Raw genomic sequence first — 15,810 nt, 5'->3', positions numbered from 1 at the left:
TTGGGATTCAGCATGGTGGGGGAGGAATCAAGATTTCTGAGTGCAGTAGGGTGGGTTATGAAGAGAGGGTTAAGCTCTATGACCTGGGCTTTCTGCTGTGAGGGCAGTTTAAGTGCTACAGATGGAAAATTGTCCTGAGTTCTTTGACTCTGGGGGATGTGGTGTGCAGGTTCCTTCCGATGAAGTTTGATGAGGCAGCCACACTGGTAATCCCAGACCACCAGCAACTGGTGTCATCTGTAACCTTCCCTCAACAGGGAGCCTGAAGTGGGCTGACATAGCAGCAGCAGGGAGAGGAGTTCTTGTGGACACATTAGAGCTTCATTTGCCAGGGCTTGCTCTGACCTGGTTTCCTTCAAGGGGAAACACATTCTTACAGATCTCCCACAGAATCTGCACCATGCTGTCTTCCCAAAGTGTCTCCAGCCACTGCTCCAGTGAATTGCCACTGCAGAGCAGTTTGTATCTTTGATCACCTCAGTGGTGCTGTGGGAACAGCAATGTATTCCCTGGTTCAGTGTGTAAATGTTACTCCTTTGGGCCTTCAGCAGGAGGAGGAATAAGCTTCCTTACAGTAGTACCCACAAAAATCTCCATGCGCTGGTAATAGCTGCGTCCAGGCAAGTGAGAAAATATTGCTAATGCTGCTTTTAGATGGAAATGGGATGTGTGCTCTATTGGCCTCTATACTCCAAATATAGAGCCAGAACAAACAAAGTCTCTTGTGGCTGTCTCTGTTCCTGTATGTGCATCCCTCAAAGTGAAATGAAACCTTGTTTATTTTTACCTTTCTGGGAAGACTGGCTTCTAAGTATAGCTTTAGGATATGGTTTAATTTATCGGGATGGTGTTTGTTGGCAGGAAGGCAGCAGGAGTTGAAGAGAGTGGTCAGTTGACTGCTCCATGCAGAATCTACACATTACTGTTCTTATTGTGACACGTTTGAGTTTCAGCATTACTGGAAATGAGGTGCAGGAGTATATTGTTTCTGTGAGACACAGTATGTTTGCAGAACAAGACCTAGGTGTAAGTACATTTGCATTTATCAAATGGCAGGTTGCACATAAACCTCTTGCAAATACTCACACAGTTTCTCTTAAGCACAGTGCAGGTTTAGGTGGTAGACATTTACTTTGCAGATCAGATGGCCAGAACTGTAACATGCAAGACACATGCAAGCCGGACAGCGGTGCTTTGGCCTCCATGAACTTCCCTGCCATGCCTCAGGCTGTAAAGAGAGGACACCTCACAGGGTTTGCTTAGTCTCCAGGAAGCTGAGCTTAGGGGTAGCACTTGCTGTGCAGTTCACATACAGCATTTGGAGGAACTTCAGTGGAAGATAACAGTATCTGGTAATTAGAGTGCTGTTGTCCCAGCCAAGTCACTTGAATTCTATCAGCAGCTTCCCTATCTGTGGGAAAGTTAAACACACTCAGGAGAAGGGGTGTCAGCAACTCCTGAGCATAAGAGTCCATTTTTTATTACATGCTTGAACCATACTTCTCTTAATGTGGTTTTGCTTCATGTCTGGTGCACTTCAGCACAAAGATAATGCAAAGTGCTTGGGATTAGAGATGGAAAAACAGGAAATGGAATGAAGCTGTTCCAACAAGGTCACAGAACACCCAGGACTATCTGCCTTGGCCGATGCACAAAGCCTGTTTCAAACTGACTAGATGGAGGCAAATCTTTACCTCTCCAAGAAGCCCAACAGTAGAGTGAGTGTAGTGTAGGTGCTATCAAAGAACTAGTAATTTAAGCTAACTTATATTAATACAGTGCATCGTGGTTTGTAAGTTAAAGGGCATAATTCACAATGTACTCTGTTATAATCGGTTAAATGCATCAATGCCTCAAACGTGGTGTTTGCAAATTGTCAACTATTACAGCTGGAATAAAAATACCACCAAGTAATGTGTACATTTATATTTTTACAATGTAAAAGCAAGGAAATCTCCCCTTTGCTGCTACTGATCAAATTGTAGTGTTTAACATGACTGGAAACCTCTGCTGAAACTAGGCAACCCTATTTGCTGGATAGCAGTTCTAGCTCTGAGTGAGTTACTGAAGTCCTTAGTATCTCATAGTCCATCTATTTGTAATATGGGATGCTAATACAGTTTAATTACATCTCTTGGGATTTAATGAATGTATGGACGTCACTTTGAAAAACGCAGGGTGCTGCTCACTGGTTGATAATGTAGTACTAGATTTAAAAAGTGACCCTAAAGAAGCAATGAAAAGCTGCCAGGCTGCTTTGCTGGGCCTGCAAATGCCACGGTAAAATATTACATAAGCAATAGCTTCCTTAATATTCCACTCACCCAAATCCATGTCATTATATTTTAAGGTAATAATATGAGCATATCTGTTAAACTGGAAACACGGAATGCAGTGCTGCAGCTCGGAGGGGATTGGGTGAGCAATTATGTGAGTGGCGATAATCTAAGTCAAAGGCTAAGTACAGACCTTGGGAAGTATCACTTCTCAAGTGAAAACGTCACTTGAATTCAGTGAAAATTTGGTAGAAGTCAACAGACGAGTTTTAAGAAATCTTGATGTGAAGTGCTCCGAGGTGTGCACCTTCTGTACTCTGTGCTGTCCCTTGTGTAAGCACTTAACATTCACCACGAGCTAATTGTCCTTTTGCTCCTGATGACATGGAAGTTAATCACATAGAATCCCAGGCTAGTTTGGGTTGGAAAGGACAGACCTTAAAGCTCATCCAGTTCCAACCCCCTGCCACAAGCAGGGACACTTTCCACTAGAGCAGCTTGCTCCAAGCCCCTGTGTCCAACCTGTTCCAACCCCCTGCCACAAGCAGGGACCCCTTCCACTAGAGCAGCTTGCTCCAAGCCCCTGTGTCCAACCTGGCCTTGAACACTGCCAGGGATGGGGCAGCCACAGCTTCTCTGGGCACCCTTTGCCAGTGCCTCAGCACCCTCACAGAGAAGAACTTTGGCCTAATGTCTAATCTAAATCTCCCCTCTGTCAGTTTATAACCATGCAAAATTGTGTTCTATCTTAATAATTCAGTGATACCTCTTACTTTCTGACAGCCAGCTGAGGTATCATGATAACTACAGCATCTGAGATCAGCAGATGAATAGTTCAGACTACCAGCTGCACAGGGCTCCCAGTCCTGCCTCTTTGCTGTCATCATGACAGCTGGAACACCTTCTGTAGGTGCCGGTAATGGGAGTGTAGCCCTTTACTGCTGTATCAGCCCTAGTGTTTCTCCACTGTTCATTTCCTACGTACTTGCAGAGCAAGAAGGGATGGGCCAAGCAGGGCTGAGTAAGCAGCAGCAGGGAGGTCTAGAGGAGGCTGGGACACAGCAGAGCTCTGCTCCTCAGGCTGTCATCACACATGGCTTATGATCAGTGCTCTCAGGGTTTATTCGAGGTGGCAGAGGATACATATTATTTGCATAGATTGGTCAGAAGGAATTAAAACTGTTTGTCTTCTTCTTTAGCTAGGGCCTCCCAATCATTTCCCATTATGCAGCACATGGAATATTGTTGTAAGTCATTTGACTCTTTTTTGGTGGATATTAATTTCAAAGAGGTTTTCAAGTGCACAGGTATTTGTGTAACTCCCTAAAAATAAATGAATTCTTCTCACAAGTGAATTCTTGGCCCCAGTGGCTGGTTAAGCGTCCTTTAGTGTGTTTAGGAGCAGTGAATCACCATGTTCCTCCTATTATCTCTGTGCATAATGCAAAGTTTGTAACTCTCCAGTAGAAATACGCCTACTCCTCTCTGCGAGAAGTAATGCTTCCAAAGCCAAGGAAGGAGCTCTTCCTGCTGTTTCCTTCTCCTCTCCCTTCGGATAGCAGTGTGAATGGCTGCTTTCTGGAGTAAACTTACCTCCCACTGTTGCTGCTCCAGCCACCCTGACACCCATTTGCTCATGCTCTTTGCAAAGAGGGTTTCTATTTCTAGCCTGACTAGCGGTATTGGGAATTGCAGCACAACCTCTTTCCTGTCAGGATAGCTGCTGGTGAGCACAGCAGGGTCTGATTCAATGTGTAGTCCAGAGCAGGGGAAGGAGGAAAGGGCAGATTTTCATCAGCTTCTGAAAGGAATAAGCTGCAATTCCTCCCCATGGAAAGCTGAGGATGGAGATGGCATTGGGTCTCAGCAGGTGGCACTCTGTTTCTCGAGTCAGCACCGAGGCAGCGCTCCTACCTGGGCTTCAGAGAGCCTTGGATCTGTCTTTGGTGTTGGTTTTAGCAAGATACGCTCATTAAAGAGCTGCTCTTGCAAGGCTGGGAAGGTTGGCCAGGGTGTCTGAGAGCAGTTCCATTGCTGGTGGGAACATCCTGACTCCTGGCATTTCCAGTTAGATGCAGTTTCATTTCTGCTTCCTCTCTGTGCATTTTCAGGCAGCGCCTCAGTTCAACCCAGAGTTGGCTGCCTTTCAGCACAAGCTGAAAACGTCTAAAAGGCTTTGGTAATTTAAAGGTGAGGTTGCTCCAGTCTATTTTCTCTTGACAGTGCAAACACCACAGAGCAAGAGCAGAACTTTAGGTCACAAATGTGCCCTATTGGGGCAGGTTTTGGGTGCAATAGTGACGCTGTGATGCCGACCCAGCTAGCCTCTGCATTTCCCTGTTTTCTCTTCGACTGGTCACAATCCATGTCACGAAAGGGTTTTGAAAGATCAAGGTTTATTCCATTAAAACCATGACATCCGAAAGCAGTATTCTGAGCCTGCTGTTCCATTGTGCACTAGACAGAAGGGAAAGCTGATCTGACTTTCTGGTCAAAACCCACCTTCAGAAGTGTGTGTGCTATCAAACCAACTGACTGACACCACCTCTGCTTAAAGAGCATAAAGTATGTTCTTAAATTGTCTTTGCCACACTGAATCTCAGATGTATTCTGTTACAACTAAATAATACATTAGGAATTAAAAGCTCGGCAGTAGCAGTGCATGTGGAAGGGTGATTTTCAGATCTAAGAAGCATGTGTAGAGTAGGATGTAGGATGAAAAACAAGTGTGTTTGAACAAGACATCTGGTTTCTGTAGTGCTGGCAGTTCCCTGTGCTGTGAGCTGCTTGGTCTCACTGAGTCAACTATAATCAAACAATACATTCATATTTATTAATTTTTTATGTAGGCTTTTGAAAACAGGAAGAGATGAGAGAAGAAGACAGGATATCAGAGGAGGACATCCAAGACAGTGTTAAAAACCTTTTTCAAGCCATACAAATAGCTTCAGGTCTGGTTAGACTCAACGAATCCAGTTCAGGTCCTCATCTTCACTTGGCCTCAGGCTTCTGTGAACAAATCCCATTCAGCCTCTCTATCTGCAAGACAAGGATAATAACTCTATCTGCCTCTCATGGGTGCTGCAGAGCCAAGTTCATCACTGTCAGCTCTGTGGAGTCCCTGGGTGAAAGGAATAGCAGAAATACGGAAAGCATGGATTATTAATAGCTGATGCTTGCCCTCACATACATCACATGCACCCTTAGTCATCCTGGCCGGTAATTTACGGGGAGCGAAAAGATGCTCCTCCACGTAAATACAAAATGACACATGGATGGTATTAGACCTCTGAGGTGTCGTGGTCACCCAGAGTCTATTCAGTCTAAATCCAGTGATGCCACCCTGAGCAAATGACGCTTCATCTGTGAAACTTAAAATGTGCAGGAGCTGTGGGATCTTAATAGTCAAATTTGAACTCGTAGGCTGTTACAGTGTGAATTTCCTATGCTGGGATTGGTGCACCCACCAAATTCTTGGGGGTTTTCAGCTTTTTCTGCCTCCTTTGTAAAGTCCAAACGTTCTCTCCTCCCTGGCGCCTTGGATACCCTTTTATTAGCAGGGGTGCACTGATACTCAAGTTTACCTTTTGTGTTTTGTAAGTGATGCCTTTAAAGGTCAGAACTGAGGGGAGCCTGTAACAATAATCTTGAGGCAGTAGTACACCCTGGAGGAGAACTCTGCTTTAGGAAATGGAGGGAAATGAATTTTAGCACTTCATCTTTGCTTGCCCACATTACAAACCATGATTCTCTGCAGACAGATCAGCAGTAAAAGCAGACTGAGACTGAGGAACGTGTGTGAAGTGAGTTTGAGGATCTTAGAATGGGAATAGCTGTAAGAAATGCCATAAATCAGGATGCAGGACCCCTGGAAGTGCTGTAACTGTGCTGACTGCAGGAGTGGGGTAGCAGGAGGTGCTAGAGCCAGGCAGAAAGCATTTTACTGGGGTTGTGTGTATGGAAATCATCTTCCTGAAGCTGTGGAGCCATCCTTACCGCTGCTGTCACTGCCACCACTTGGCCACTGACTATTGAAATCACCAGCCAGTGTGAAAATAAGAGGCACAAGAATCCCAAGCTCTCTGAAGAAAGCCTCTCACTGTTCCATCCCTGCATGTCTGGCCATGTCTGCCTCATGCTATTCATTTGAAACTCAGGAAAAAATCCTTTTCTTTGTGCACCTCTTTCTGTATCCCCTAAGGCAAATTAAAGATGGCTGGGAGGTTATTTGTTTTCCGTGCTAATACACGCACTGCATCCAGACTTGCTGCTCTTGTGGGATTATTATGTAGATGAATTGAGTAGGAAAGCTGCAGCATCATCTCAAGCCCTTCCTGAGGAAGACCACAACATGGATTTCTGCTGTATTAATGCACAACACTGCGTGACACAGCTCAGCTCTTAGAGATGGACAAATCTCATTGCTGGGTGTCTACCAGCACCAGCTGCACCCCTATAGTAAGTGAAGGACTGGGTGCTGCCATGCCTGCAGGGGCATGGCACCTAGAGAGCAGGGCAGAGATAGATGATGGCATAAAACCTCAATAGTGGATTATAACTTTGCTTATACTGAAGTCAGTTCCTACCAGCCTCTGCTGAATGTTCTGAGAACTGCTGGTGTGGTGCTGGGTTGTGACCTGTCTGTACGTGTGTAATACCTGGAGTCTTAAATATGCTTTTAGGGGGTTTAAAACATACTCTGCCCTTTGTATTTTCCTGCTGCGAGTTTAAGAAACGGGTGTACTTGCCTCACTATAGAGATACTGTTCTGTAGCAGCTCAGAGGCCCAGCTGAACAGCTCTTACCAAAGCTACATTTTGAGGATCTTGAAGGCAAATCTCTTCCTCCTGAAACACCTCAGTGGTTTGGGCTGTAACCTGTCAGACAGAGAAGCACTACATGCATGTCCTTCAGCAAACCCATCAGTTTCCTACATTCTATCCCTGTAAATCCAGACTCACGCTGTTGACTTCACCACTGTTGGGAAGATTGATTGAAGAGAAGGCTCAGTTCTCTCCCTTGTATTAACCTGCTCAGTGGCCTAGGAAGTTTGTCTTATTTGCACTCAAGAGATCAGTAATAATACAAATACCATGCTGATAACCAAACCTGATAATCTCCTTGCTCTGTGCCCTTTGCTCATTTGCTGGGACAAGTGCAGCTTAATACAAGTTATTCATGATACCTGACAATATTGTAGTAGCCACCCTGTAGTCTACAGCGTGGAGCTGATGAAATCTTGGCAGGGTGAAGCCACAACACGTTGGCATCTCTCTATGTGAAACATTTGGAGCACCACTGTGCTGGGCAGTGGCTCCTTCCTGAGACTCCTCAACAAACTGGGAGACCCAGGAAGGTTTTTGCTCCTCACTCTGGATGAGTTGTGGCAACATCGTTGTGTGTCTTTTACACTGACACCTGAGAGAAGTCTTAAAACAACACTACTGTCTTGCCACTGAAGAGAAGAGAAGCTTCATGGAGCAGCTGTTAAATGTTGTCATTGCTTACTTTAGAGAAGAAATAGATATTTCCAGGCACGTGCCTCCAGGCTTTATTGATGATGTCTGTACAAACAGGGATCTGTAGAGTGTGGACTAACTCCTCAAGTCCACGCTCAGCATAAGCTTGGCTCAGCACGTAACTGAGCACTGCAGATCACAGCCCAATCTTCAATTCCATCCTGATCCCGGTGCTGTCAGTGCTGGCTGCTTCTAAAGAAACATCATACAGTAGCCTGAGGGTGTTAACCCCAAGTGGCTTTACTGATATATGAACTCTGAGGCCTTCCACATACTTGTGTTCTCTCTCCCTTTACCTAACAGTCATTGTAGCAACTGCAGGTATGTCAGTCTCTGCTTGGATGGCTCTGAAGTCCCAGTTGAAGTTTTCAAGTGGGTATGTTCATCCCTGTACTCAGTTCCTTTCTGAACCCTCTAAGCCAGAAGATGAGTGTTCCTGTGATATCAAGTACATCATTAGCAGCTTGTGTACTCTGAGTACAGACAGACTGGCAGAGCACAGGGAGTGATTGACAGTAGAGATGTATAAAGCACACTAGTTCTGTTGACCTGGGCTCCCTGATCTCCCACACTGTAGCTGATCTTCTATGTTTCTGTCTTGCTGTCCAGGTTTTATTGGGATCTGACCATGCTGCTCCTGATGGTGGGGAACCTGATCATCATCCCTGTGGGCATCACTTTTTTCAAGGATGAAAACACTACGCCATGGATTGTCTTCAATGTGGTTTCGGACACGTTCTTCCTCATCGACCTTGTCCTCAACTTCCGAACTGGGATTGTGGTGGAGGACAACACAGAGATCATCCTAGACCCACAGAGGATCAAGATGAAGTACCTGAAGAGCTGGTTTGTGGTGGATTTTATTTCCTCCATCCCTGTGGACTATATCTTCCTGATAGTTGAAACCCGCATTGACTCGGAGGTGTACAAGACAGCCCGGGCGCTGCGCATCGTGCGCTTCACCAAGATCCTCAGCCTCCTGCGGCTGCTGCGGCTCTCCCGCCTCATCCGCTACATCCACCAGTGGGAGGAGGTGAGCAGAGCCTGTGGTGCACTTGCATCCTACATCTTTTCTCTATTTATGCTGGTATTACACGGTAGTGTTTTCTTTGAATGCCCATTCTCCTGCTTTCTGCCAGTGTGAATGCTAATAAATTATGTCTTGAGTCTGATGCTTTGCTTTTAGCAGGTTCCTGAGAGGGCCTTCAGCATATTGGTATTTAGTCACTTGATACTGTACTATCTGCTTCACCATCATAATATACATACTCTGTAAAGATGATGTATGGGCTGGGTGGACCCCCTGCCACAAGTTTGGAGTTACAGAGCTGCCAGTGAGTGGAGCAGTTAGCCAGACACCGGGGTCCTGCCCTCCCAGAGCTCCAGAAGGTCCAGAAACAGCTCAAAGGAAAGGTCTAGATAAAGCTGATTTGCAGAACCTGTGGCACCTCTTCTTTCACATGCTTATCTCTTAAATAAATGGCTCAGTGATGTATTTATAATCATCTTGCTTTCTAAATTCTCTTACTCTGTGTTAAGGGGAAGAGGAAAGAAGAGCAATCTGCTGACAAATAGGGTCTGTTTAAAGACACAAAGGTCTGGTGAAAAGCAAGAGCCTTGTGCTGTTCCCAGGGGAGTTCCCATGTGGAGGTTGAGTTGTCGGGCATAATTCAAGTGGAGCCACAACCTTACAAGTAGGTTGAAGATTGGTTAATTTTCCTGTCTCTGTGCTCTGAAAAGCAGAGAGAAAGCTCTCAGCATCTTTCTCCACACATCAGGAGCATATTTTCAGAACAAGGAAAGCTGGTCAAGGCAATTTCATCTTCCTCCCCATACTTCTGCTTTGGAGCAGAGCCTGATGCAGGGCATGATCTAATGCAGAGTGTGCTCCTGGGAATGTGAAGGGAAAGCAGCCATGCAAGTCATGGCTAGATTGCACCGAGCTGTCAGAACACTAATTCGTGACAGAGCTGGACCTCCTCCCAGCATCACTGACTCAGAGGGGAAGCACTGGTGCACACTTCAGCTTTGTGGTAGTATGATTTGTGAATGCTTTACTTGCAGCAGAGCAAAATGCCTTGGTGAAGTTTGGGATGATGAGGTGCAAGGTGCTGTACAGATGTGCAGGGAGAGGTGGCTACAGCCTGAAGAATTCAGTGCAAGGTTCATTTGCTTCATAGCACAGGCAGGCAGGAAGTGCAGAGATGGAGATAAATAAAGCAAAAGTGTCCTTCCCAGTGTGACTCAGTAAGTCAGAGACTGAGCAGAGCAGTGAGGTGTCCCCAGGTCTGTTGTCCTGTCCCTTGGCTCTGTTGCTGCTCTGTCCTCTAATCAAAGAACACTCAGGAAAGGCAAGGTGGTGGCTTAGGCTGTTGTTAAAGTTGCTCCTTCATACAGGTTTGCACATAGCCCCAGCCATGCAGAGCTCCCTGCTTGCTTGTCTCTGCTCCTTGAGTTCCTTTCCTGAAGGCTGTTGAAGAGTATTTAAGTATATTTGCTGAAGATTGCACTGGATTTGTTCTAAACTACAATGAAATGAAAGCAAACCAGAGCCCTTTCCCTGTCATCTCACCCACTTTTCTCTGAGCAGCCATTTCTAGTTTCAGTCTGGTGATACAGACCCGTGGGGCATCTCACCCTTTTGCTGGCTGTGGTGGGTGCCAGGGCAGCACAGCCAGGAGCTCCCCAGACTCCCCTGAAGAACTGACTCCTGGAGTGATGCAGTGCTGCAAGCGGAAGGGACAGATGGTGCTGGATTGCAGTTTGAGACTGCAATGCAGACTCTGTTATGCATTGCAGAGCCCAGCAGCCCGAACACCATAGTCTTTCCCAAGCAGCAGTTTCCTGGAGAGAGTATGATCCTAGGAGGTTTTCCACCTTCTCAAATCAGGGAGGCAAGCAGAGAGAAGGGCTCATCCCTTGTTGGTGCAGTGCAGGCTACGAAGCAGCAAGGAGAGAGGGAAGAGAAGTGCTTCTTCATCTTTGTGTGGGAGTAAATGGTTGCACTCCCTAGAACCACACTGACAGTTCTTTCTTCTTCTTACTCTGAAGTGCCTGCTTACTCTGAAAGTTCCCATTAATCTTCCCTCACTGCACAGATCAGCAGTGGTGATCTGGACGTGTTCATTCCTGTAGGACACAGCAGTGTTGGACAAGACTTACTCGGGGTATACGCAGGAGGTAGGTTGCTGTGGAGGGTTAAAGGAGGACTGTTGGGTTGCTGAAGACTTTTGTTCCCCTTTGTTCCCCCACACTACCCCACTCAGTGGCTTATCTGATAGGTAGTATCCTTTTCTCTGAGGCTCTTTGCACGTGACCAGATAAGCTAACTAAGACATCAGTAGGGTTCGCTGGTCCACTGAAGAAGAGTCTGTGTGTGAACAGGACTGTGTGAGGGGCAGTGCGAGGTAGAGTTAACAGATGGAGTAGTCAGGGAGGGAGCGTGCTGCCTTGTGTCTGGATGCGTTATCACTGCTCACATGTACTGAGCTTATGCAGTGACTTCTGATGGAGCAACCACTGCTGCCTTGCTTATGACTAGTGCTGAGACTGTGGGTCCTGCATGAGGATGAGAGGGGGATCCAGTGTACAGAGATGTTAATCTACTTACTCTGCTTCCAAGATGAACATTCCATCTGTGCATTAGTGTAGCTCTGAGTGAGTACAGGGATAAGTGGTCCCTTCCTGAGTTCACAGTGAGCCTCTCCGTTTCTTCCCCTGCAATTGGCCATGCTCTGCATGAATTTATCATTCACCCTGCAGTGAGGAGAGAGCAGCTTCTCTGAGGCTGCAGTGCTGTAAAGCAGCCAGGCTCTCACCCGTTCCAGATCAGTGCTAGTCAGGAGCCTGTGGGCTCGAGAGCCAGTGGTTTGAAGTGCCAGCACCACTGTGGCTCAGCAGAGCTCTGCTCTGACATCCTCCCCAGATCTGAACCAAGTGCTCTGGGGCCTGCAGCTGGGCGAACAACCTAAAGGAAACAGAAAAACAAAGAAGCAAAACACTCTAATGTACCCGTGTTCACTGGGGTACGAAAATAAGCTAAATTCCAAACGTAGCAGTTTCATTTGCATGATCCATTTTGCATGAGTGGCCTAACACATGACTTCACCAGTAGGGCAGGATATAAATAGTGTCTTTCTGAAGTGTCTGCCATACCTACCCTGCAGTGAGAAGCTTGGTAGCAGTGGAGGGAGGCACACTGTGCTGGCCAGAGCCTTGCCTCAGTAGCATATTCTGAACTTCAGTGTCTGGTAGTCACCAAGTCTATAGGCAGAGATCCAGGAGGGTCTGTATGCAGGGCTGTACAGCCAGAGAAAAACCAACATAGAATCATGGAATCAACCAGGTTGGAAAAGCCCTTTAAGCACATCCAGTCCAACCATTCCCAGCACTGCCAAGGCCACCCCTAACCCATGGCACTGAGGCCTCGTCTCCACCTTGTGTGAACACTTGCAGGGACGGTGACTGCAGCCCTGCCCTGGGCAGCCTGTTCCAATGCCTGAGCACCCTTTGGGGCAGGAATTGTTCCTCAGCTCCATCTAAACCTGCCCTGGTGCAGCTTGAGGCCGGTTCCTCTTGTCCCATCCCTTGTTCCTTGGGAGCAGAGCCCAGCCCCTCCTGGCTCCATCCTCCTCTCAGGCACTTGTAGGGAGCCATCAGGTCCCCCCTGAGCCTTCTCTTCTCCAGACTGAACCCCCCAGGTCCCTCAGCTGTTCCCCATCACACTGTGCTCCAGGCCCTGCACCAGCTTCATACATGGGTTCTCCTGTCATGCCTTGTTCATTCCCAGGGAAGCTGTTGTCACTGTGGCCTTTGCACCACTCCAAGAGCAATTCAGGGTGTCTGGGCTGCTCAGTGGTTCCTGACTGTGGGAACGTGGAGGCACACGGTCACCTCCACGTGAGTCAGGGAGTTGGACCTTCACACTGTTGTATTGGAGAAACTGTTGAGAGGAAGCAGACTCTGAATATTAACATCCTACAAACCCATCCCAAGGTGCGAGGGGTTATGATGGGAAGGGAAGGAACTAACTGGGTTTGATACGTATCACAATGATAAGATTATCATAAGTAAGAGGATTTTTGCTGATTTTTGTCAGAAAAAAAATACAGTTTTCAAATTTTACAGTTGGAACCTGAAGAAAAGGACAATTTGGTGATTTTCAAGCTATTACATCAATGAAGGCTTGAAAACTTTCCTGCATGCTTTCCTCTCCCCTTGAGTTTCCACATTACATAGAAGCTTGAGAATGGAGGGAATGCATCTCGTCAGGTCTGTTACTGGGCACATCATCTAAAGGGTGACCTCACGTCCAGAAAGATTCAGAGAGATTCAGAACATTGATCCAAAGGCTAGAAGGGCCTTTGTGGAACGACTGGGAGAGAGCTTCTGAGGCTGTGAGAATATGGTTCCCAATTGCTTTTCCTTGCGATTTGAACAATAATTCCCTTAGTTTCTTCTGAATTCCCTTAGTTTCTTCTGACCTATTTGTAGCCTTCTTCAGGTTGGCTATAAGGAAGAAATTCTTCCCTGTGAGGGTGCTGAGGCGCTGGCACAGGGTGCCCAGAGAAGCTGTGGCTGCCCCATCCCTGGCAGTGTTCAAGGCCAGGTTGGACACAGGGGCTTGGAGCAAGTTGCTCTAGTGGAAGGTGTCCCTGCTTGTGGCAGGGGTTGGAACTGGATGAGCTTAAGGTCTTTTGCAACCCAAACCATTCCATGATTCTGTGATAACGTGGCTAGTGGCCTGGGGATGTAGTGTTAGGCCAAATCCATGGGTCCTGAGAGGCAAGGAGCTGGGCAAAATGGTTGCTCTGCAGTAGCACAGTAAGCTCCCATTGCATAGGCAGTTCCAAATAGCTTAGCAAAGTTTGTATTGCTATGATTTGCAATTCTGTCATGTTCAATTGCAAGGCAGACCCAGGGGAGTAACTCATAAAACCTCTGGCCACCCTGGAATAAAAGCAGACTCAATAAACACTGGTAATGTGGCAGGGAGGGGGAGAATGGGCTGGATTCCTTCCTATATTTGCATTACCTCATCTCTGAAAGCAGCATTTGTCTTTAATGTCATTAGAGGAGCTTATTACAACCATAATGCAAATTATAGCAATTTTCCCTCTTCCTGCACAAAGTGACCCAAAACTCCAGCATCTTTTCCTTTTGAGGAAACTCAGGCTGAGCTGAAATCAATGGCAAAACCCTCGTGTTGATGCATTAGAAGATTGTACCACATTGAACTATTTCCACCTGTACAGCACAACATCTTCATGGAAGGAGGACAGACCACAGAAGGAAACAATGTTCTCTGTTTCTGTCCAGACACTGGATTTCCCCTCGCTTGCCCACAGGCACCTAGTGATCCGTCCCCTGCTCTGTGCCAAAAGACACCTAAAAAAGTGGGGTTTGGTGGCGTTTATCTTTGCTGTAATGCAAATTAAGCTCCCACCTGGGAAATGAGAATAGTTTCAAAGAGAGAATATCATAAAGAAGGGGTTATAATGCATTACAAGGAGCCAGGCAAATATTTGAATAGCTGCACAGCTACAGAGGTTGCCATGAAAAAGGAAAAAAGCCATTTATTATTTTACAGTTACCTTCTGGCACTGCTTAATGTGTCTGCTGTCAACAGGATGCTATGACAGGGGAATAGATGGCTTGAGGGGTTGGGATTAGGGCATGGAGCCATTTGTCTCTAGGTCAGTAGTTCAGATCCAGGTTGTAGCAAGTCATTTGCTGTCTCATGGATGGTTTTTCTTGCATCTTTTCTAAGTAGCCAGGTGCCTGTGTGACAAAATCATCACTGGGGCTGGCCCTGGTCAGCCTCAGGCTCCCTGCAGTAGCAGCAGTGGGGTTTAATTCCCTCCCCCTACGCCCTTCTGGAGTGAAGTCCCCACTGGCCAGGGTGTAAGGGTGTGTTAGTGCCCAGGTCTAGCCTGTACCCAGCCCTGGTTCTGAGTCACAAGGGCCACCAGTCTGGGCTTTGATGCTGAGATGGAATTATAGAGGTTTCAAAAGAAAGAGGCTGATCTCTTAATGATCTCTAATCACTGTGATCGCTGGTTGCTACTCCAGCCTTTCATTTTCCTCTTCTCTCAGACTCCTCCCAGCCTACTCCTTACGTGCCCCTTCACTGGGCACTGTGGTGAGTTTTCCTTTCTCCTGGGGAGCTCATGTCCCTGTATTTCTCTGCCAGCACCAGCTGCCTGCAGCTCAGAGCCCAGATCTTGCCAGCTGCCTGTCATTCTTCTTCAGGCCATTGTTTGTGGAGGGGGTTTCTGGCAGGCTTTATCAGTGCTGTTGTGTTACAATAACAGGAGGGTCCTCAGAGAAGTGCTGGAGTCTGGCATGATGGTTTTAAGGTTTAGTGCCATTTAGGCTGCATGCTTTATGGATGGGGCATGCTTCAGCTGCGGCCATGTGGGGGCCCTCAGCACACTGACAGAGCCTGCTGTGTTCTGTCATAGAAGTGATACATGAAGTGGTGTGATACCAGGTATGTTTGTAACAGGAAGAGGAGGCTTCGCTACCTTGTGCTCTGACTGCAAAGCTTAAGGAAAGCTCTAAATCACTGAAAAATCTGGACAGCTCAGGAAGCAGCAAAGACAGTGCCTGGGTCCCTGAATCTGTAGGAGCACAGATTCACACTGCAGTAGAGCTGTGCCCCATAGGAAAAGCCCAGTGAAGGCCAACCTGGAAGGGCTGTACCCTCTCTGGAGCTGGAACTGAGCCCCTCGGGTTGGGTATGTAGGCAGCCTACTCTGCAGAGCCTTGTGTCGATCAATATGTCAATATAGCACATGCATGGTATATATGTGATGTGCATATATATAGTGCTGATGTCAGCAGGACAGCTCATATGGCTCCTAAAGCCATTCAGAGGGAGATTTTTGTTGCCATTTGGGTTGCTGATCCACTGCCAAGTCTGTTTTTGCCTTTTGGGAGTATGGGAATCATATGCTGCCAAACTCACCCTATTCTTAAAGTCAGTGTGCTTTACCATTAGCCTTGGCAAGTGG

The 15,810-nt window shown here is 46.9% G+C and overlaps 1 protein-coding gene across 1 annotated transcript in view; it reads left to right on the top strand.

Moving 5' to 3' along the window:
* The window catches only part of HCN4 (hyperpolarization activated cyclic nucleotide gated potassium channel 4), a gene marked incomplete at its 3' end in the record, with an annotated part of 99,857 nt that overhangs the window by 22,533 nt on the left and 61,514 nt on the right, over positions 1–15,810 (top strand). Inside the window, exon 2 of the mRNA XM_080625970.1 lies at positions 8,405–8,828. Coding sequence (XP_080482096.1) covers positions 8,405–8,828 — 424 coding nt within the window. The remainder of the gene's footprint in view (positions 1–8,404; positions 8,829–15,810) is intronic.

The sequence above is a fragment of the Psittacula echo genome (assembly GCF_963264785.1).
Source record: "Psittacula echo genome assembly, chromosome: 10".
Classification (NCBI taxonomy): Eukaryota; Metazoa; Chordata; class Aves; order Psittaciformes; family Psittacidae; genus Psittacula; species Psittacula echo.
The sequence above is the reverse complement of the archived record's forward strand: the minus strand, read 5'-3'. Positions and strand labels throughout refer to the sequence as shown.